Source organism: Paramormyrops kingsleyae, chromosome 15 (genome assembly GCF_048594095.1).
Source record: "Paramormyrops kingsleyae isolate MSU_618 chromosome 15, PKINGS_0.4, whole genome shotgun sequence".
Taxonomy (NCBI): Eukaryota; Metazoa; Chordata; class Actinopteri; order Osteoglossiformes; family Mormyridae; genus Paramormyrops; species Paramormyrops kingsleyae.
In genome coordinates, this window is record NC_132811.1 from 1624977 (window position 1) to 1647249 (window position 22273).

The 22273-nt window shown below is 43.4% G+C and overlaps 2 protein-coding genes across 2 annotated transcripts; one reads left to right on the plus strand and one right to left on the minus strand.

Moving 5' to 3' along the window:
• The first annotated feature begins 1675 nt into the window (after positions 1 to 1675).
• Positions 1676 to 4355, plus strand: LOC111860359 (bone morphogenetic protein 2-like). Its single transcript, XM_072699842.1, has 5 exons — positions 1676 to 2423; positions 2594 to 2730; positions 2902 to 3021; positions 3302 to 3497; positions 3871 to 4355. The coding sequence occupies exons 1-5, from the start codon at positions 2126 to 2128 to the stop codon at positions 4287 to 4289; spliced, it is 1170 nt and encodes a 389-aa protein (XP_072555943.1). The 5' UTR covers positions 1676 to 2125; the 3' UTR covers positions 4290 to 4355.
• A 5079-nt stretch (positions 4356 to 9434) lies between these two features.
• Positions 9435 to 17845, minus strand: slc1a6 (solute carrier family 1 member 6). The gene is made up of 11 exons (XM_072699841.1): positions 17514 to 17845; positions 14875 to 15089; positions 14410 to 14551; positions 13586 to 13793; positions 13441 to 13483; positions 13035 to 13321; positions 12576 to 12809; positions 12210 to 12404; positions 11847 to 11981; positions 11388 to 11569; positions 9435 to 10462 (listed from the first exon to the last, which is right to left on the minus strand). Exons 2-11 carry the CDS (start codon positions 15055 to 15057, stop codon positions 10416 to 10418), a joined length of 1656 nt encoding a protein of 551 aa, XP_072555942.1. The 5' UTR covers positions 15058 to 15089; positions 17514 to 17845; the 3' UTR covers positions 9435 to 10415.
• Between the last annotated feature and the right edge of the window lie 4428 nt (positions 17846 to 22273).

Below are 22273 nucleotides of genomic sequence, written 5' to 3' on the forward strand. Positions count from 1 at the left end.
CAAACCAATATTTTACAAGATGGACGAATGGGTTTAACAAATTGTGTAAAATTTCATTTTCAAATTTATTATTTTGAATTAGTTGCCCTGCTGATTACCAGCAGGATACACTTGCAAAAGGAAATCTTACCCAGAATTGTCTCACTGAGACCCATTAGACTGATGGTGAGAGGGCTGTACCCAGCGAAGAAGAACGAACAAGTGTTCCTCATTTGTTAAAGATGTCAGAGCAGGTGGATACTGCTGAGGGCCAACCCCAGCTGTATCCATCAGAATTATCAGAGCAAGTTTCCAGAACTTACAACCGATTTATTCATCTCTCTATCTCTCCAAACTGCGGACAGGACTCTCTGCGGACACACACCCACAAACTCGCTCGCTCTTTCACACATAGCTTTCTGTCCCTGCTCTTTCTGTGGATCTCATGTTTTCAGTTGTTCACTGAACATTGAAACCATCTGGAATCAAGCAAAAATAACTACAAAGAAAGAACTGTTACTATAAAGTGATCACATATTTTGTACCAAAACAATTCATATTAAATCCAAGCCCTTAACTATTACTCAGCCAGGAAGAGTGCTTGCCCGCAGAGTGTGAAAGCGCCCTGTGATGGAGCAGAATCCTGTCTAGCAGGTGAGGAACATGGCAGATAAGACCCCAGTAAGACCCCAGGCTCCACAGTAAAATACAGGCATGAGTTACTGTAATCATTGCTTTGCTCTGTGTGTGTCCCTAACAGGGATATGGGACACAGGGTCTGCTGGCTACACTCCAGCCTATATATTAATATTTATACCTTTTTACATATGTAACAAAGCCACAAGGGACGTGGAAACCAGCCCCTCACCACATCTTGCATATTGCAAATATTAGGGTTAATCTCTCACCCATCTGGCGTGACACTCACTCTTACCGAGTCTCACGCTCAATATTACGGCAAATCTATATTATTCCATTATAAACCTAAAATTAGCTACATTAAAAGCATCGGAGAAGTTTGCAAACCCTACAGACCATTTACAAGGTAATGAACTCTTACATACATGTAAATGTGTGTGCAGACCTGTCGCTTAATTGTCTCGGATGGAAAATCTCACTCCAGCCACCTACACATTCCACATGTTAACTTAAACCTCAGGCTCAGATGGATTTTAATTTAGATTAAAACTGCATAAAAAACCTACTAGCAGAGTCAGACCCACTCTGGTTTACTTCCGTGAAATGTCTACTTTTCATACTAAAATGTATCCCTAGCAAATCACAAATACCGGCACCACAGACATGTGTCAGGGAACCGATCGCTTTGCGGGATAAAACTGCACCGGTTTCACGGATCGATGCTGCATTTCCAGGGTGAAGCAGAAAACCGGGCTGCGGCGGAAAAACTTCCTGGCTGTTAATCTCACTGCCGCTAAATCGTGTGACGGCGACATTTACCATGGGGGCCCCAGAGTCCAGGACCGATTTATCCCGGTGCCGCCCTGTATGTCGGTCTACTGCATGGACAACGAAAAACTTTTACTACCGTTAAAATTGTCACTTATTTTATTTGTGTTGTGTTTGATCAGACAATCAGCGTAATTAAGTCGGTAGGTCAGTATTGTGACGGCATCTGCCACATACCAAGCAAGAGGCAGGACCGGTGTTCATCCAGGAAATTGTCGTTCCTGTGGGATTTATCAGTCTGTCTGACCCGCTGAAGGACTGCAGTTCGCCTCCAGTGATCAAACGGCCCACTTTTCAGAGATGAAATCACAGATCTTTTAAGTCTCTTTCTGTCTCTCTCTCTCTGCACACACACACACATACTGTGCAAAAGTCTTAGGCAGTCAGAGATAATGTTTAAAGCTATTTGTGCTCAGAACAAAAAGCACAATGGATTAAGTTCCCTGATGGACTTCTCAAAGCTGCTATCAGCAGAGGTACCTATAACGAGGATTCACACACAGTTAACGTCGCGTTAGCTGGTCTTTACAAACACTGATTGTTAATTTACATTTGCATGACTAAATGGAATTTTAACAATCGTGATCCCAGGCACATACCAACGGTCCCGCTGTTATTTGGTATAAAGCTGCAGGTATGGTGATCGAGCTCCATCACTGCCGTGCGGCGACCTTCCAGCATGCTGACCCGGCTGCTCCTGCTCGTACAGCTGCTTTGCCTCGGTGCCTCCAGGCCGCTCGTTAACCCCCTGGAAAAGTACTTAACACTGGCGAACGAATCGGATGATGTTCGCTCCGAAGCGCTGAAGAGGCTCTTGGAGGTCTTTGGCATGGAGGACGTGCCCCCCGCCCGCTCCCAGCAGAAGCAGCCCCCCCAATACATGCTGGATCTGTATAACACCGTGGCCGATGTGGACGGGGTCACCAAAGACCCCGGCCTGCTGCAGGGTAACACCGTGCGCAGTTTCTTCGATAAACGTAAGCGCGTCCGATAAGCTCTCGTGTATTTTCCATGGATAATTCATTCATGTTTGCCCTGCATTGCATGCGGCGCTGGATGCGCTCATTGCTTTATACTAACGGTTTGCTGAAGGTTTCTTTGTTGTTTTTTTGTTCTTTGTCTCTTTTAACACCGTGGTTTTCGCTAGTTCACAGTGAGCAAATTCAGTTCCTGTTCAACTTGACGACTGTTGCCAAAAATGAGAAGGTTTTGACGGCGGAACTCCACCTGTTTAAAGTGAGACCGCAAGTCTCCCTCGCGTTCAATCGACACCATTTCTGCCAGGTATGACAAAGCAGCATAATACTGTGTGTGTGATTTTTAATGGGTAAGTAATACTATTGCGGCATTTGTTTAATTGTCTTTTGAAGCTGAAGAAAATGATTTAAATGACTAGAAATTACTGCATTAGATGTGCAGTGGACTGGGGGATAACGTGAACTGTTTTTCTTGCAGGTTAGTATTTACCAGCTTGATAACCGTCAGATGAACCCACAACAAAACAGGAGGCTGTTATCCTCCAGACTGATTCCTGTTCACTCCATGGGGTGGGAGGTGTTCTCCATCACGCACGCGGTAAGGTTCCCATCCCGACAGAGGAGCAGAGGGGGGAGAATCTCACCGGCGGCTGTCGGAGTGTCATTTTGTATAAGCGATACAGTTTTGGTTCCTCTACATTTTTGGAAACGAGTGGTACCAGGATAGGCTCCAGACCCCCACTACCCTGAACAGGACAAGCAGTTACAGAAAATGGATGGATGGATGGATGGATGGAGTGTGCATAGATTCCTTAACACCAAATCATGCCATTTTTGTGTTTGTTGGGTGTTTGAGATTTTTCTTTTTTTTTTTTAAGGTAAGGTCTTGGATGTTGGACGAGGGTAACGACCTGGGCCTCTTGGTCACTGTGCGTACCCTGGGTGTCAGTCAGGCGGACTCCAAGCTGGTGCGCTTCGCCTCCGGCCAGAACCACCACCACAGCAAGCAGCCGATGCTGGTGCTGTTCACGGACGACGGGCGGCGGGCCACCTCGCTGGAGAGCTTTCTGGAAGGTGTGAGGCTTCTTCCAGTATCTGGGTGTATCTGACCAGCGGCAAAGCAGTATAGTGATTAAATAACTGACTTCTGACCATGCAGGTCACATGTGAGAAAGTTGCTATTCTATTCAAGTCTGGAGCTTTGCCCGAATAGCTTCTGCAAAATAACCTACCTTACAAGACGTAAACATTGCTGTAATTTAATGGCTGGCATGGAGGAAAGTGTATGATGACTAAAATTATCGCCTACAATGGACACTGTAGATTGCTTCAGTTTACAATATTGGTGAAATATCGAATATACATGTTTACTTGCGGTGTATAGAACTGCATTCTCTTTATGGTGATTGGATTATATTGTTTCATGAAGAACACTTTTCTTCTCCAGAGCCTAAGGACCGGCCAGCGCCCTCTAGCCGTCCGTATGGCCTACGGCCAGAAGCTGCCCTCCGCAGAAGGCGCTCGCTGTTTAGCGAGGATGAGGACGAGCCTCCCTGCCAGCGTTTCCCACTCTATGTGGACTTTGAGGAGATCGGCTGGTCCAGCTGGGTGGTATCTCCCCGGGGTTACAACGCCTATCACTGCAAAGGCTCCTGCTTCTTCCCGCTGGGCCAGAACATGCGGCCCACTAACCACGCCACGGTGCAGTCTATCATCCACGCCCTCAAGCTCACCGAGGGCATCAGCACGCCCTGCTGCGTCCCTGACAAGCTTTTCTCAATCAATCTGCTCTATTTCGACGACGACGAGAATGTGGTGCTGAAGCAATATGACGACATGGTTGCAGCCAGCTGTGGATGCCAATAGGAGCACAGTGCTTGCTGCTATTTGGATTGTGCATGAAAACAAGCCAGATATTACAGAGTAATACCTTAATACTTACCATAATACTGCCAAAGTCTGACCCGCACCTCCCTCCCCCAGTCCTCTGTCCTCCTCCCTGAAATCAATATGCCTAAGGTGTGATGTCTGCTATGCGAACATCACTGCATAATAGCCCATTCTTTAACTTTCGTGGTTTAAAATCAGAAAAATGTACAAGTATAAGAGACGCAGCTGATATGTGCAGTGGTGTCACTGGGCATGGAAGCCACAACGTGCCGGTTCACAGACTCATCACTAGTTGCTGCTGTTTGTGATTTGCTAGGGATACATTTGCTGTATGAAACGTAGAAATTTAATGGGAATCAGAGTGGGTCTGACTCTGCTAGTAGGTTTACTAAGTTTTAATCCAAATGAAAATTTGATTGACCCTGAGGTTTAAGTCAATCGATTAAACATATAAGCAGCTATATTTACAATATGCAAGATGTGGTGAGGGGCTGGTTTCCACGTCCCTTGTGACTTTGTAACATATGTAAAAAAGTATAAATATTAATATATAGGCTGGAGTGTAGCCAGCAGACCCTGTACATGTGTAAATATGTAAATGCTGTAGCGACGACTTGGAAGGTTTTTCTTTGTTTTCTTTGTTAAATAAATGGGTCATTGTTTATCAAATCTGTTATTTGTATTGAAAAGATTTATATATGTTATGCATATTTTTTATCTACAAAAGGACATTAATTTGTGTCTTGCAGTTTAAAAATGTAATGGAATCTGATATAAATAAAATGAAAGTAATTGTGTATAATGACCCTCGTAACAGGTTTCTCTAAGCGTTTCACGAAGATTTTGCATAAAGAAGAGAGAGATAATGGAGGAGAGCAAAGCCGTGTGCTAATTACAGGCCAGTCAGACCTGTGTCGGTGCAGGCGGTCAGTACTGATACAGGAGAGACAAGGAGCCGGTCAGTACTCAGTACTGATACAGGAGAGACAAGGAGCCGGTCAGTACTGATACAGGAGAGACAAGGAGCCGGTCAGTACTCAGTACTGATACAGGAGAGACAAGGAGCCGGTCAGTACTGATACAGGAGAGACAAGGAGCCGGTCAGTACTGATACAGGAGAGACAAGGAGCCGGTCAGTACTCAGTACTGATACAGGAGAGACAAGGAGCCGGTCAGTACTGATACAGGAGAGACAAGGAGCCGGTCAGTGCTGATACAGGAGAGACAAGGAGCCGGTCAGTACTCAGTACTGATACAGGAGAGACAAGGAGCCGGTCAGTACTGATACAGGAGAGACAAGGAGCCGGTCAGTACTCAGTACTGATACAGGAGAGACAAGGAGCCGGTCAGTACTCAGTACTGATACAGGAGAGACATTACAGCTACAGCCTCTAACAGCAGGAGTTCTTAATACTGTTAGGATTCACCTGAGGACCAACATCAAGCAATCTGGGAGCATAGTGAGCTTGGGAGGGGGGTGAAGTGGCTGGGATCTTTATGTTACCTGTCCCTCCCTCACTCACAAAAGTATATATTTTGTATATGTATTCTGTCTTCTTTATGCAGAAATAAGGTTAACCAGACAACTGATTTTATAAAAATCAGTGACTGCAATGAAAAAGCTAAAATGGAAAAACTCTTGTATTTTGCTTAGTTACTTATGGTTATGGTTAGGGCTGAGTAGGGGTTAAGGTTGTCATAGTTAGCGTTAGCATTTTTCCCTTTGTGACCCTGGTACGTCAGCAGTATAGAAGATGGGCAGTTTCCACCCCAGCCCTGTCCTGCCCTATAACACATCTTCAGTTTTATTTGTATCATGAATTTTTACAACATTACATTATCCTCGCCCAGAGCACGCTCCTGTTCCTCATTTAAGTGCTCGTGTTCCTCATTTAAGTGCTCGTGTTCCTCATTTAAGTGCCTCATTTAAATGCCTCTCAGTGTCTGTGAAGGAGAATAAACACGAGGCATGATTAAGTGGAACTTTCAGTAGCAATTTGTGATTTGAAAAGTGAAACAAGTTACAGTTTTCTATCTGTATCCAATTATAAACATTGCAAATATTAAACAAAGTTCAGATAGTAAATATTCTGTACTTCAAAAAGCATCTTAGATATAAAAACCCTTGGCAGGGCAGGGAATAACCCCGGATGGGGTGCAAACCCATGGCAGGGCAGGGAATAACCCAGGATGGGGCGCCACCCCATGGCAGGGCAGGGAATAACCCAGGATGGGGCGCCACCCCATGGCAGGGCAGGGAATAACCCTGGACGGGGTACAAACCCATGGCAGGGCAGGGAATAACCCAGGATGGGGCGCCACCCCATGGCAGGGCAGGGAATAACCCAGGACGGGGTACAAACCCATGGCAGGGCAGGGAATAACCCAGGATGGGGTGCCACCCCATGGCAGGGCAGGGAATAACCCAGGATGGGGTGCAAACCCATGGCAGGGCAGGGAATAACCCAGGATGGGGTGCCACCCCATGGCAGGGCAGGGAATAACCCAGGATGGGGTGCAAACCCATGGCAGGGCAGGGAATAACCCAGGATGGGGTGCAAACCCATGGCAGGGCAGGGAATAACCCAGGACGGGGTTGTTCTCTGAGTTTTGGGTTACCAAGATAACTTGTCACATTTAAGGTCATGTTGGAGGCCATTTACAATGGGGCGCCATCTTTTCTGGCTGACCAGCAGGTTTCACTTTGTGATTCAGGCCCCAGGGTAAGAGGCGGGAAGGTGGCTGCATTCCCTCATAATAAAGAGACTTTCCAGAGCCCAGGAACCGGCATGTTCATTTATCTTCCTTGTATTTCATCACAACACCGTGCCAAGGCGGGTAGGATCAGCACCTCAATCGGCCGAATGAAGCATTTATATATCGTCTGAACATGACAGAAAACACTTACGTTTTGTTGTGTTTTTTTGGTATGATCTTCCCAGGGAGCTGCTCCACGGAGAGAATTACACCAAGCAGGATATGAGGAGGTTTATTTTGTTTGTTTAATACATGACACTCAACTGCACAGTGAGCTATAAAACATGGCATTTTACATAAAATACATTTAAAAATGCAAAAAGTTTACAATACAAATTTTGTACAATTCACATTGTGCCATTAACAGTTTCTCAAAAACATATACAACTTAAAAAGTAAAAAAAATCCAGTGTGACGTAATTGGATTGGATTAGTAAAGTGATCCATAGCTCATTATTTCACCATAATATATATAATATCAAAGCTGCATTAAAATGATTGGACATGCATTCAATATGGTAAAGACTTGAATCTACATAAATTAACCAAATATCATATAAAAAGTAAGAGCATAAGACACAGATAGTAAGATGTTAAAAATGAATCAAGAAGATAGTTAAGGCTCTATAAGTATGTGTTACCATGTGGATGGGCATGGGAAGCGTTTTCTTTACATTTTTGCTGTTTTTGCTACTTTGGGGAACTATTAGCATCCAGATTATAATCATTGATCTTCACATAAATATAATTAGCTCCATGTCCATTTTATACCCATATATAAGAAACACACACACACCCAAGAACAATGGATACATTGTAACTCTGCAATAGAAAACTGGAATCACAAAAGTAAATATTATGGTGTCTGACGAGACGAAACAAAGAGCAGAATACTGAAAACTGCAGAACAGAATGGCAATCAGCTCAATTCCAGTATTTGAAGAAGATTCTCCAAAAACTCATTATACAATTAAACTATACAAATTAATTTATACCACCAAGTCAACTTTTACTAATAAAGCTTCAATACTTTTTGAAAAGCTGTTGAAAACGCATCAAGTGTCATTAAAATATAGATTCTACTGAGAGACAAGCACAAGTGTAACAAACTATTATATAATTTAAAAATTGTATAACAAATAATTATATAACTTGCAAAGAAATGGCAAGTACATGATGTACTGAGTGATTTGCAGGCACATGTTTGTGTGTAAAATCATACTGCAGCTTTTTGACGATTAGCTTTTAAAGCACCAGCAGCCCTAAAAACACGGACTTTACTCAGAGCGCCACACTGGGCCCCATTCTGTGCTCCCGTCTCTGTCATGGGAACGGGGAATGATGCAGGCAGGAAGAGGAGGTGATGAGCCACTAGGTGCAGGCAGGAAGAGGAGGTGACGAGCCACTAGCGGCTCTGAGACACAAGGGGGTTTATTAGGGAAAGCAAATAAATTGGGTAAAACTACAAACGAAAGGACCACGAGGAGTCAACAAACAAAATGGAGAAGTGCCGTACAGTGGTACCTCAGAACTCGAATTTAATCCGTTCAGAACTCGAGTCCTAAAAAGTTTGAGTTGTGATCAAATTTTCCCCATAAGAAATAATGAAAAACCAATTAATTGGTTCCCGGCCCCAAAAAATTACACCTAAATATGTTTTTTTCTAGCATTTAAACACAAAATGAACCGGATAAAACAAGAAGAGCTTATAATGTACTAAACACATCTAAGCACATTTATCAAAACAGTAATTTGTAAAGTAAGAAAATAAATGTATCCAAACAATGTGTCCTGCCCCGATCGTCCGCTCCTTCTGTGCCACGCCCCCTCGTTAACCCCGTGTGATCAGCTGTTTCTGGTTGTTGTCATTAGCTCTCTGTATTTCGTCCACGTTTCAGTTTGTTTCCCCAGTCCGGTCATTGTATTGTCTGTCTGCGTTTTGCCTGCCTTGCCTGTAATTAAACCCCGTATTCTCCGATACCCTGACGTCTGCGCCTTTGTCTTCAACAATATTATTATAATTAAACATATTAATGGTTTATTATTAATATTAAAATAATGAATAAGAAATCTTTATTTTAAAAGGTATTTTATTATATAATAATTACTGTTACTGTCTATCATTGTCTAAATGTATTTTTACTGTCTAAATATATGTATTCAGCTACTGTAAACATGCACGATGCTATCATAGTGAATGCGAGGCTGAGACTGATGCTTTTACCCTTTGTTTCCGCTGAGAGACATGCCGCGTGACTTATTTCCTGGCACGTGCTAGTTATCTTAGGTCGGCGTTCACGGTTTGACTTCTGAGATTCAGAATTCAGATTTTTTTTCGAACTGGTTGGTTCGACTTTTAAGAAATTCGAGTTCTAATGAGTTTGAGAACTGAGGTACCACTGTATAAGAAATGATAAGGACACAAGGCCCAGGAACAGGCAAGGGACCGTAGCACAAACTCATAATACAGCACAGAGAAACACTTAACGCAAAGACTAACCGAACTAAGGCAGGAACATACTGTAAATACACAAACCGAAGCAGGTTACAAAGCAGTGGGAGTGAGACATGGAACAATTAACCAATCAGAATGGGTGCAGGATAACGAGCAATCAGGTAGAATAATCATGATGCACAGGGAAACAGGGGGGTCAAATAAACTTAATCAAGGAACCCAGAGACCAACAGGGTTAGGGTTAGTAATACATAATCAAAAGACCGAAAACAGAACCCAAACCAAAAACTAGGAACAAGAAAACTAAAATAGAAAATAAACACTGGGGAACAAAATAATTACAAATAAAGAAGAAGCTGGTCTTAAACTCATGACCAAAGGTCTTATAGCCACAATCTCTGCCTATAGAGCCATGCAGCAGTCTGGGGAGCTGGGGCAACACGCTAAGGGCTTGAAGGACACAGGGAGGACCTGATGGACGGTGCTGACCCTGACAAGCTCTGCACCAAAGGCAGCACTATGGTAGCAGGGCCGTGCAGATTTTCTAGAGGCATGTGGCTTAGAGTACATTTTGTCAACTGGGGGTTCCCCCTCAGTTATCGAGAAGGGGTACCTAGTATCCCCCAATAAGAATGTGCCTGCTTTATGGCACTTGATTCCGACACAGGGAAAATGGAATATTAACAATAGTGAAAAATAATTTAGCTTATAAATGGCTTATCATGTCAAACTATAAGATATGAATAGTTCTTGGCTGGACTGGAGAGCCCTGTGTACATGTTTGAGGTAAACTGGCTTTATGAAATGAGCTAATCACATTGACTGCAGATCTCGCCATGCTGCTAATCTCTCTCTTCCCTGGTATGTAGATGGGAAGGGGGATTAGGACCTCAGATACGATGCAGAGGTTGCTCTTTACTGCTTGAACAGTCAGGGTCTGTCAATAAAAAGAATAGTATTAAAAAACAAAACATACAAAAACACTAAAATGCAAAACAAGCCAAATAAAGGCTGAATTGTGGCTCAGTGTTTAGTACCAAAGCCTTACGTCTCTGTGGCTGGGGGTCCAAATCCTCCCTGTGTGTTTATAATTATTACATTGTGGGGACCAGATTTCCCTGCAATATTCAATTCAATTTATTTTTATATAGCGTCTTTCATAAGAGTGTCGCTCCAAGACACTTTATACGGGAGAGAAATATGATTAAAAACTGTAACTTTTTACTTTGTGGGGACATTTTTTCAGTCCCCCAAAGATAACCTCCATTTTTATGAAAATGTGAATGCAATAAAAAACTAAAACTGCCAAAAGTCTTGTATTATGTTTGGTTACTTATGGTTATGGTTAGGGCTGGGTAGGGTTATGCTTAGGGCAGGGTAGGGTTATGGTTATGGTTAGGGCAGGGTAGGGGTTAAGGTTGTTATAGTTAGCGTTAGCATTTTTCCCATTGAAATGAATGAGCGGTCCCCATAAGGATATGTTTACCCTACGTGTGTGTGTGTGTGGAGTTGGCATGCTCTAACTGGTCTCTGTAAACTGTTGGTAGAGTGTGGATGAGTGTCTGTGGACTGGCACCCCCCCCACGATGTACCCCGGATCTTGGCCTCCATGACCAGGCCATGCAGGGAGAAGATGGATAGATGTATGGATTGAAAGAAAAGAAGATGGGCAAAAAAGAGACATGGCCTGGTTGCTTTCATCATAAGATTTTTTTTTGTTGCTTTTTAGATTATTTACATTCATGCATTCCACAAACATGGTGGTCTGTAAGCATCCTGCAGCAAAGACACCCTGCTTTCCGCATTTTTGCCACTCAGGTAATATTTCTTAGAGAAAGGCTTCCATCATGTGGGTGTCTTACTATTGCGACGTTCATGGATGTCGTTGCCCAGACAGATGCTCTGGACGGGCTCCTCACTCTCCACGACGACAGAGCGGCATATCTCAGTGTCGTGAATCTGCAGCTCCCGGCGGGAGAGGTGCTCCACGATTCCGGCGCCGAGAGAGTCTCCCAGAACGTTCGCAGTGGTCCTCAGGCGATCACTGCTCAGACATGCAAATTCGTCACTGGGTTTGGCTGTCAGACATATCGATGCGATTTATCACATTTAAACGGGACGGTGCATCGTTTTACACTGCAGTTCAAATAATCTAAAGAAACCTTGTTACTAATTAATAAAAATGCATCTCCACTGAATCAAACAGAATCAAAATGCATTAAGAATCTGAAACTTCAGGGTTCATATTTGCAGTCTTAACCTTTCAAAGGGAATTCATTGCTCTAATGGCCCGTATTGGGGTGACATTTAGGAAGACTCACAGGAACCAATCCACAGCGATGATCAACGATATGTCCTCCGTGGGCAGTCCGACTGATGTCAATACAATCACCATGGTTACCAGACCTGCTTGAGGAATGCCTGCGGCTCCGATGCTGGCAGCTGTTGCCGTGATACTAAGGAGCCAATAGAAAACCATTAGGGACGCAGTATGAATTTTTAAGGCTTCATTTAATTCTGGGAGCAGAGAAGCAAAACACAGCCTAAGTATCGGTAAGATCAAAAGGAAACCGGTCCTTTTCATTGGTGTCTGTCAATATAAATATGGGAACAGTAGTAAAGCCTGGAATATGGACCAGGGCTAAACGAGTGTCTCAAATAGCCCCAGAGTCCAGCACCATTACCTGATGGTGAGAATCTGGCCAAAGTTTAGCGCCACCTGGTTGACCTGGGCGATGAAAATGGCGGCCACAGCTTCGTACAACGCGGTGCCGTCCATATTTACGGTGGCGCCCACAGGAAGCACAAAGCGTGTCACCCGCTTGTCCACCATGTTGTTTTCCTCCAGGCAGCGAAAGGTTATGGGTAGCGTTGCCGAGCTGAAACAAACATGCATAACACACGTTTAGCCCCCGTGATGAGATCAAGTCAACGCTGTGAGATCAAGTCAACGGCTCAATGAACATTTTGCCTGGGGAGTGTTCATCGTTTTCGGATTGAGCCTCCTGTGTGGCTGTCAGTAAAGGCGTCTCTGCTCTCGTCCCACCCACCTGGACGAAGTGCCTAATGCAGTCATTAGAGCCTGCAGCAGCCCCCCCATAAACATAAAGGGGTTCTTGCGTGTGACAGCGAAGTAGATCAGCGGCAGGACGATGAGACCGTGAAGGAGGAGGCCGAGGATGACTGACAGCGTGTACATCCCCAGCTGCCCCCCCATCTGGGCCAAATCCTTCATCTCCACTATCTTCCCTGCGATCAGGAAGAGAATCCCCACCGGAGTGTACCTTGTCCACAAGACAAACTAAAGTCACACCTTTATAAACGTACACGAAATTCAGATCATAAAACGGCTGTTTTCAATGTGATCTCATTAGGCTTTTTAAAGGGGAAAATCAAGGTGATTTTTACATACACAGGGCAAGTTCTAGATCAATGTCAGAAACAGTTGTAAAGTCTCAGCGATATTTCAACCAGCGCATGGAGATCAAGGCCGAAATCATAGTACCAACCAGATGATGACGGCCACCAGACGCAAGATGGCTTCATTGAGACAGTCAAAGAAGTCTCGCAGGACTCTGCCCTTGTCCTTCATGTTTCCGATGACCAATCCAAAGCACATAGAGAAAACCACCAGACCCAAGGCATTGACCCCACTAGAGGAGCCTGCCGTAGGAACAGTTTCCTCCAAAGTCTGCAGGACGCTGGTCAGCAGGACCCCGCTGACGTTAGCCTCACTCTCGTTACCTGGCAGGGTCACATTGCTCTGGGTCATGCGTCTGGAGTACAGCGTTTTGTACTGGATTTGTGAAAGAAAATGGAGAAACCGTTATTATTTCCATTTAAGCTTATACACAATGGAATTAAGGTATAAAGGCAGAATCATTTACAACTAAAAAGTTAAAATGACAGCGTTACCTGCTTGAAACAAGCTTCCACTAAATTAGGAGGGAACATATTTCTGCAAAGGCCAAAGCAGAAATAAACATTGAGCTAAAAATAAGCCCTTGGAACTTTTAAACTGCGATCTCTAACTGAAGCAGCACGCACCAGCTTTGTTTACCTGATCAGATCCAGAAAGGCATCAACTGCTTGCACTGACTGAATGCTGCTGCTAGAGGACGCCGGACTTTCCCTGCCACCCTCCCCGGGCTTAAGCAGCATCACGACGGCAATGCCGGTAAAGACTGCGATGATGGTGGTCAGCATATAATACACAACAGTCCGCATTCCCATCCTTCCAGATGCTTTGCTGTCCAGAGAGGACATCCCTGTAACATAAGAGTATTTCATGCAGTATTCATTATGTGTTCACTTTGGGTGGTGTGTTTTTCTGATACAACATCTGATTGTACTCACTTAAAGTGAAAACATATTTTATTTGGCACTAGAGGCTACAAATGTAGGCACAAACAACTTTTACACCTATTTTTCACATGCATCTACCAAGAATATCATGCTGAGCTACATATTGTGAATCTAAAATGCTAATTGGCTCATTTCGCTTATCTTTGCATAGAAACAATGTGACAAATTGATTTGAGGCCTCAAAAAGAATTGAAATCAAATACTGTAGTCACTCCAAAACTATAGCAACCAGCAGCCCATTTTGAATTAGTAAATAAACCATGCAAATGAAACTAGACATAAGATTTATAGTCTGAAAGGAAGCTGTAGATGATTATGGACTGTAGGTGGGGATGTCATAGGAATAACCTACTCAAAACTATTTGTTGCAATAGTTTCGTACCCTAAATTCTAGTCCAGTATACATAATTTCAGAAAACACACAAACAGCATGTATTTGTATTGCAATAGGAATGCTTTGATAACATGGCAGCCAATCCCATTCTCCAGAGAGACAGGAAAAGTTCACCAGTCACTTACCTGTGACCAAGCTGGACACAATGAGTGGCAGGACCAGCATCTGCAGCATCCTCATGAGAAGCTCTCCAGGGAAGGTGAAATACTTTATCTCTCTGAGGGACAAATCGCGGGGACGCAGTACCAAGCCCACCAAGACTCCTAGGTGACACATGAACAGGGAGATCAGCATCACTGCCAAACATTTAAAGCCATAACTTTGCAACATAATTACCCAGCAAGCAAAATAAGGCGCAAAAGTCTCCGTATGTCATAACTAGGAGCGGCTCAGTGGGTTAGAACAGGTTGCCAGTTCAGATCTTGCAGTCTGCAGAGTGATGTTGGGCCCTGCATCAAGGTGCTATATCCAAATTCCTCAAGGGCAACCCTGCTTGAACAATTGTATGTTGCTTTAGGTAAATAAATAAATGTGAAGATAGGCTGAGAGCTGTAAATACGGTGCTGAATGTCATTGGACTGCTTGCCTAGCGCCACCGAAACCACAGTGACGATCACAAAGGCGTTCCGGCAAACGAAGTTCCGGACGCCCTGGCAGGGCCTGGATGGTGCGGTCGGCATATCCCGAGGCTGTGAGCGTCTGTCGGGGAGGTCAGCCTCTTTGGCGTCGTCGTTCAGGAAAAGGCTGTGGCTATTGGAAAGCGTCTCATTCATGGCGGGATCCAGAAGACGAGGCACACTGGGAACTGCAGGAGAAGAAGGAATATGAGGAGAATGCTGTGTGTAAACAGAAGATCCACGGAATGTCAACAGCTAGTAAACAGCGGCAGAGAGGAAAAGGGGTGTCAGCTTACCCTGAACTGCAGCCGGTATCTTACTCTAACAACACATGCAAACAAAATCATTTGGAAGAGACAAAGGCACAAAGGCACAAAGGCACAAAGGCAAGTGACATTAACATGCAAAAAACAGAGCAGAGAAAACGCTAAATGAATGAGCCTCCAGCAACTTTTATGATTGTAGTGAAACTTGAGATTTGACATTCTATACCCTAGATAGGATGCCAATCTGTCACAGGCTACACACACACACACACACAATTTTTATCTTTATGGGGACCGTTCAGTACCAACAATGACGACCGTAACCCCTACACAGCCCTAACCTAAACCATAAGTAACCAAACAAAATACAAGAATTTTAGCATTTTTAGTTTTTTGATTGCAGTCAGATTTTTTATAAAATTGAATTTCCCCTTGTGGGGACCAGTTAAGCACACACACACACACACACACACAGACACACACACTCAGTATAGAGAGAACCCTTAATTTAACTGGATGTCTCTGGATTTTGAGAACATGGGGAGAACATGCACAGCCCACAAGCAGGAACTGCACATGCGAGGAGTCATAACCCCAGGGGTGTGAGACCACAACCCTATCAGCTAAGTCACTATATTACCTGACAGCTTATTAATAATAAGGACTTACATTACATTACCAAACCGACTTTGGCTTTGGATATTATGGGCAAGAACAATGGAAGCTTGAATCTATGAAGAAGGCGTGTGGAGGACTGAGCCCGGGCTTCTGTTAAGGGAGAGCTACTGGGGAATGGAGATAAGGCTGGGAGGAGAGGTGGAACGACAGCCCATGTGACAGTGCTCCATTATCTGCAGAGTGCTGATGGTGAGCACAGCGACAGGGAAGCTACGAAGTCGATGGTGCAGAAAGGCGGCACCAGGGACTTCAGAAAGCAGATTATACTGTCTGATGAACAGGCAGACAAATACTAGTGAAAGTTTAAGATGTTCAAGGAGACACTTTGATCATCGATTTACAAAGATAAAAACTATTAAAAGAAGTCAGAAAAATATTTATTAATCTTTCCAACCAGAATGTTATAACTTCTCATAAAGTTGTATCGGGTTGGAGGAGTACCGGGTGGTAAATAAAAATGCAACACAGACCTGCCAGTGCAGCAAAAACCCTAAGTGACCTATAAGTGACACGGAAGGATGGATGGATGGATGAAACACCCAGTAGCCGTTATAATAGGTTACAATGATGTAGTAGAATCTGCAGTGAATCGTGTCTAACAGGGGATCACATCGTCTCTCGTGACGATTTACTCACCATCAAAGCTAGAAATTAAGCTCATCAGCTCGCCTGAGCCGACTCATTTACAAAGGCGAAAATAACAACTGAACAACTGAATCTACACGTCAGGATACAGTTCTTACCGAACCAGCCCAGCTGCCGAGTAGCTGCAAGTTCTGCCCTTGCTCATCATTCATGGTTTTTTCAGTCACGCAAAAAAAAATCGCAAAACAAAGCGAAGGATTGATATGCCTTTTTCAAGAGCCCAGCATTCCGATTTGACCAAAAGCGGACATTAACAGCCCGCTTGACCTGAGCTGACCTTCCGGAGCCTTACGGTGACGCACGCCGCGCCGCGCCGATACCGAGCAGCCGCCGGCCGGTTCGGGCGGCCAGTCAGCCCCGGCCGGCGCGCTCCCGTCACAGTCGTTGCTCCAGACCCTCCAGACGAGGGGAAATAATCTCACGTTTTACTGAACTTGACAAAATCAGAAAATAAACCACGTATGTGCAGGGAAGGGCCACGTTATGAATGACGCTGTCATTGTCTTTCCGCGTACCGGTGGTCTGGACAAGTTCGAAACTTCGAGCCTATTTCAAAAGCGCTGCAAGCTTCAGAACGTTTAAACGATAAGACTTCAACCACTGTTCTAATAAATATTAATTCTATAACATTGTCGTTTAACGGGTTTCCAACGACGACAGAACACAAGGCATTCTATTCTATCATGTTTATTTTTATTCTATCATGTTTATTATATTCTGTCATATTCAATTCTATTTTGTTTAAATTTCGATGTGAATTATTTAAGATGAAATAAAATGATCATTAAAAATAGTGTGATTGGTTATACTTGGGTTCATTTGAAATAAATTGCCATATTAATACAATAAAGAGAAATTAAGTAGCATTTTCATTCATAAAAAAACATCACATCGCGTGTATTTGCATTAAAGCCAGTTCCTAAGATTTCAAATAATAGTAATAGCAGCGGATAGTGAAAAGCAGCCCAACCTTCCCCAGCCCGCAAGCCGCCACGCGAAGAGCCGCCGGATCTCGCCGCGTACCTGCCTGCGGCGCAGCGCACGTGGCTCCGTCTCTCCCGCGTCCCTCCGTTTGCTCCGTAAAACTCTGTGAGCCTGTGGTGCGTATGGAAGGGGTGCAGTGGTGGTTTTTATCTCCTCCGGTAAATTTCCCTCGGCAGAGCGCGTAGGGATCTTTATTGCGCTAAACCCGCCAAGGGAACAGCGGAGAACGCGGCTGGAAGGGTCGATGCGAGGGAGGCGGAGGTTAGAGATCCTCAGGCGCTGAGAGACCTGCTGCCCCTTTCTGGGTGGGATCCCCCTTTTTGATGTTCACTTGGGCAAGGCGATCATGACTATGGACTCATATGGGATAATATGCAAGCGATGCGTAGTTCAAAATAGAGCAGCTATTGTGTGCGTGTGATTTTGTTGTTATACCTTCGCAGTGTATGTCGTTGTACGTTTGACTTCTCCATGACTACCTACGTCCGCAGAACATGTTCATGGGACCCGCGATCCAGCAGCCTGAACCGCCTGCCTACCCACGTTACCACCCACGTAACTGCCCTTGGACCTTTGTGCATGCATGTGTTTTCCACTATATGAACGTGCCAAAGTTATCTGAAGAACGATGTGTATTGATGTGCTGGGGATGCTGTATGCAATGCCATCAATACCAGCCAAAACCTTAAATAAAGCCATAATAATCTACTTAGTCTGGGCACGGTTACAGCAGCAGTGTACCTAAACATCTAACCTAAGAGCAAGCCACAAGTCTTATGTTGTCCATTTGAAGCAAAATGTGTTATTAAAATATTAAATCATATTTCAATTCATTACATATCAAACATTAATTAAAGAATTGCATCTGCCAAATAAAAAGTGAATTCGACTACTACAAATTCATAAAAAGTCAAATTTTCTTTTCAAGTCGTACTGTAATCTTCCACATGCTTGTCATTTAAAAGGAGGCTCCTATTGCAGGATGTTCAAGGCAGTGCAGCCACAGAATCCGCTACTTCAGCATTCCTGCCTGTAGGGGGCGCTGTTGGAGGGTCGCGGAATTGGTGCCGCTGATGGAATTCAGACCTCGGGGTAAAATGACAGAACGGCCTTACGCTGCAGGCATGTAAGTAACTGGAACATGCAGGGAAAAGGTTAAGGAATATATTCTCCTAGTAATGTACAATGTAAAATGTACAGACTCTTTGATTTAAAAGAAACCAAGATCAGTGTATTCATGCAAAAGCAGCAGATTTCATCACTATGGAAACTCGCATAGCCCGTTGCTGTGTGGGAGGTGGAGGAGAATTACCCATATTTAGCCAGGCAATTATTCTCTAGTATGCAGATTAAAATCATGGAATATACCTGAGTAATGGTTTTAATATTTCTCTTTTATTAGAATTTATGTACAGCAAGGACACTAAATACCAGAGAAATATTTCAATTTCAGAAAATTAGGTTGAGGTAGTTAAAATTATATACAGCAAAACATGATTTATCTTCAATTTATGATTAGTAGATTTGATGGCATATCTAAATTATTTGCACCCATCTTGCAGCCTCTTAACAGGAACAGGGTCACGCGTGGAGTTTGCAGGCATTACAAGGCACAAGGCTGGTTTACATCCTGGATGGGATGCCAGTCCATCACAGGACAGAGGCCCACACACACAATCACAGACTACCGCAAGTTAGACCCCAATCAGCCTAACTGCAAGTATTTTGACTGTAGGAGGAAACTGGAAAGAAAACCCACACGGCACGTGGAGAACATGCAAACTACACACACAAAGAGTGAAGGCAGGATTCAAACCCACAACCCTGGGGGTGTGACACAACAGTGTGACTCTGTGCCACCCTAAATTAAAATATTTAGTTTAAAATGCATATGCTTAATTTAAATATGTATACGTGCAGCTTCTACTAGTACCCTTTAGAATCTTTTGGAGAATAGCTGCATCTGTATTTTATTTTCTTCATTATGTATTTTTAATCTCGCAGTTACCTAGCAACAAGCAAATTTTGAAGACTAACAATGGTAGAATAGATGACTATTTCACCATAATGTCTTCATCTCCATTTTAACAGAATTTATATCAAGTCTAAAGGAGATATTCAAGGAGGTGAGAGGAATGAAGTGACTGTATCTAGGGCTGAATGATTTTCCAAATGAGTTCCTACCTTAGCAGACATATGAATAATCTTACAAAGTAGCTATTAGGGTCCCTGCTAATAGGATCCACGTTATTGTAAGTCACCTATGAACAATACGAGTTATGTAGCAGATTTCACTGGTATAAAATAGGGAAAAAAATGTGGTTAGGGGCTTAGGTTTGAATGTGGCCATTGTCTGTCTTGAATTTTTTATTGTAATGTGAATTTGAAGAATTTATGACTTCAAGAAGAAGTAATTAGTAAAATAGCAAACGACAGCACTGAGTACTTCAGTAAGGAGCTTGGCTGCTGGGCACCACTGAGACGTGTCCATCGCATGTCGTAACGTGTCCATCGCATGTCGTTGGTGTGACCTCTGCATGTCACCATGGCTACTGCCTTATACTCACTAACGGCTCATTTAACACTAACACACCATCGCATTTTTTTCTTCCCAGCTTGACGTGTCACACATTTGGGGATGTCATTGTCTTCCTCATGAGCACCACTCACATACCAATGGGGGCCAAATCATGGCTGTCAAAATTTAATTTGTGATTTTGTAAAACGTTTCTATAGCTTTTTAGAAAATTGTTAAACAATTCCATGCTCTGTATTGCATGTATATTAATTAAATATAGCACCTCATTGTTATGACACAAACCAAACACAATGGCTGACTGGATTGGAGAAGAATGAAAGATTGTGTGACATTTTTCCTTCCTCACAATGGTTTAACGGTGTAGGATTATTTAGGGACAGTGCTATGTGATTATGTGTGTATGGCCAGAAATGGACTGGCACCCCATCCAAAGGGTCCCCAGCCCTGTGAACTATACCCAGGCACCAGGACCCTGTTGGGGGTAAGCATTTTGGATGGATTGATGGATGGATGGATTTATGATGAACAGACAGATGGATGGTCGGACGGATGGATGGATGGATGAACAGACAGATCCATCATATTGTAGAGTCACTTCTCTCCAACAACTATGAGAACTGTGAGTTTAAAGGGGAGCATTTTTCCATAGAGCCCTGCCAACATTAAAGGATGAAAGTGGAAACATCATCCATGTGTCATAATCACCAAGCTCACAGGAAAAGGTCACTAAATAGATTCTCTCCTTTTAAATGTCACCTGATTATTTTCCTGCTGTCAGCCTGAAGCCCCATAAGTGTGAATTTTAGGCTTAATGAAAGAAATGCATGAATGCAAGAAACGATGGGGATTACAGGGAAGGGTCAATAGCGACATTTTTAAACCCAGAGTTGTAAATGAGAACAATAAGTAAATTTCCCTTAGTTGCTGAGGAATTATGTGAATCATGGGCATAAATTAAAACCAGCCAATAGAACCCCCCGGGCCCCTTGAAGGGGCAGAGACCTCGACCCCCCCCAGTGGTCAGCCCAGAGTTATGCCCTTAATGTGAATCATCACATACAAAACATTCTGCTAATAACTAATTGCTTCCTTGCTAAAATGGTTTACTTTTGAGGAAAAACTATTCAAAGACAGCTTTGTAATATGATCTGACTATCAATCTTAAATAAATCCAGCATAGGGTCGTGGTAGACTGTGACTGGAAAGTTATATTATTTTTTCATTTTGTTTCTTAGGTTTTTCAAGCTAAAGAAATTGTACATTTTTACCTGCAAATTGGAGGTAATTTGATTACAAACTTTAGCACGCTGCATGTGTCACGTTCAGCTGCTTAGGGATGGTTTGATCCATCTGAACCTTACGGCCTCGCCTCAAATTTACTTTATCTTTGAAAATCAAGCCCAACATGCTTACAGCACTGGCGGAAATTTCCAATCTGTGACTCGCCGGGAAGTTTTTATCAAGTCACCAGGCAACTGAGAAAATCTAGCCATATGGGGAGAACAGGCAACCTCCATAGATGAAGCCATGGCGGAGACTCGAACCCGGGTCCCAGAGGTGTGAGACAGCAGTGGTAACCAGTGAAACACCAGGCCACCCGTCACACATTTGGATTCCTGGCCTCAATGCTCATGCTTACTGTTCAGTTCAAATCAGAGCGACGCTATTTCAAGGGACTGCTGCCTGCCCTTTAATTTTTACAAAATGAAAATCAGGCAATATTTCAGTGATGGAGCTACAAAATGACAACAACAGAGCAGTTGGGTAATATGTTTGAAATTTCTCATCATCTCACTGAATTTAATTAGCAGATCTGTGAATCGCGCCTAATCTTGCTGCTTAAATCTGTATCTCATTATAGACATTAAATGTGATTCTGTATCCTTTGGGATATTGGAAATGGATTGACATCATCACTGCTGTGCTGTAAGAGGTCACAGGATGCATGGAATACATAGTGGACCGTTTAATTGTTCAGCTGATGCTAAATACTGTTTACTTCTATATGAAAAAATCAGTCTTTAATGGTAATAGAAGAAATGGAGGGGGAAGGAGGAACATGTGCTACTTTGGAATCACATATATATAACAATGAGAATAAGACAAAACAAATGATGTCATTTGATTCTGGTTTATTTTAAGGTCAGCAGACACATGTTGTTGTCTCTCCATGCAGATTTTGTAGGGCTATATTATTAATGATTTACAAAGCAGCTGAAAAGAATATTAATATTGGTTGAAAGTGTGTGATTCTAAATGA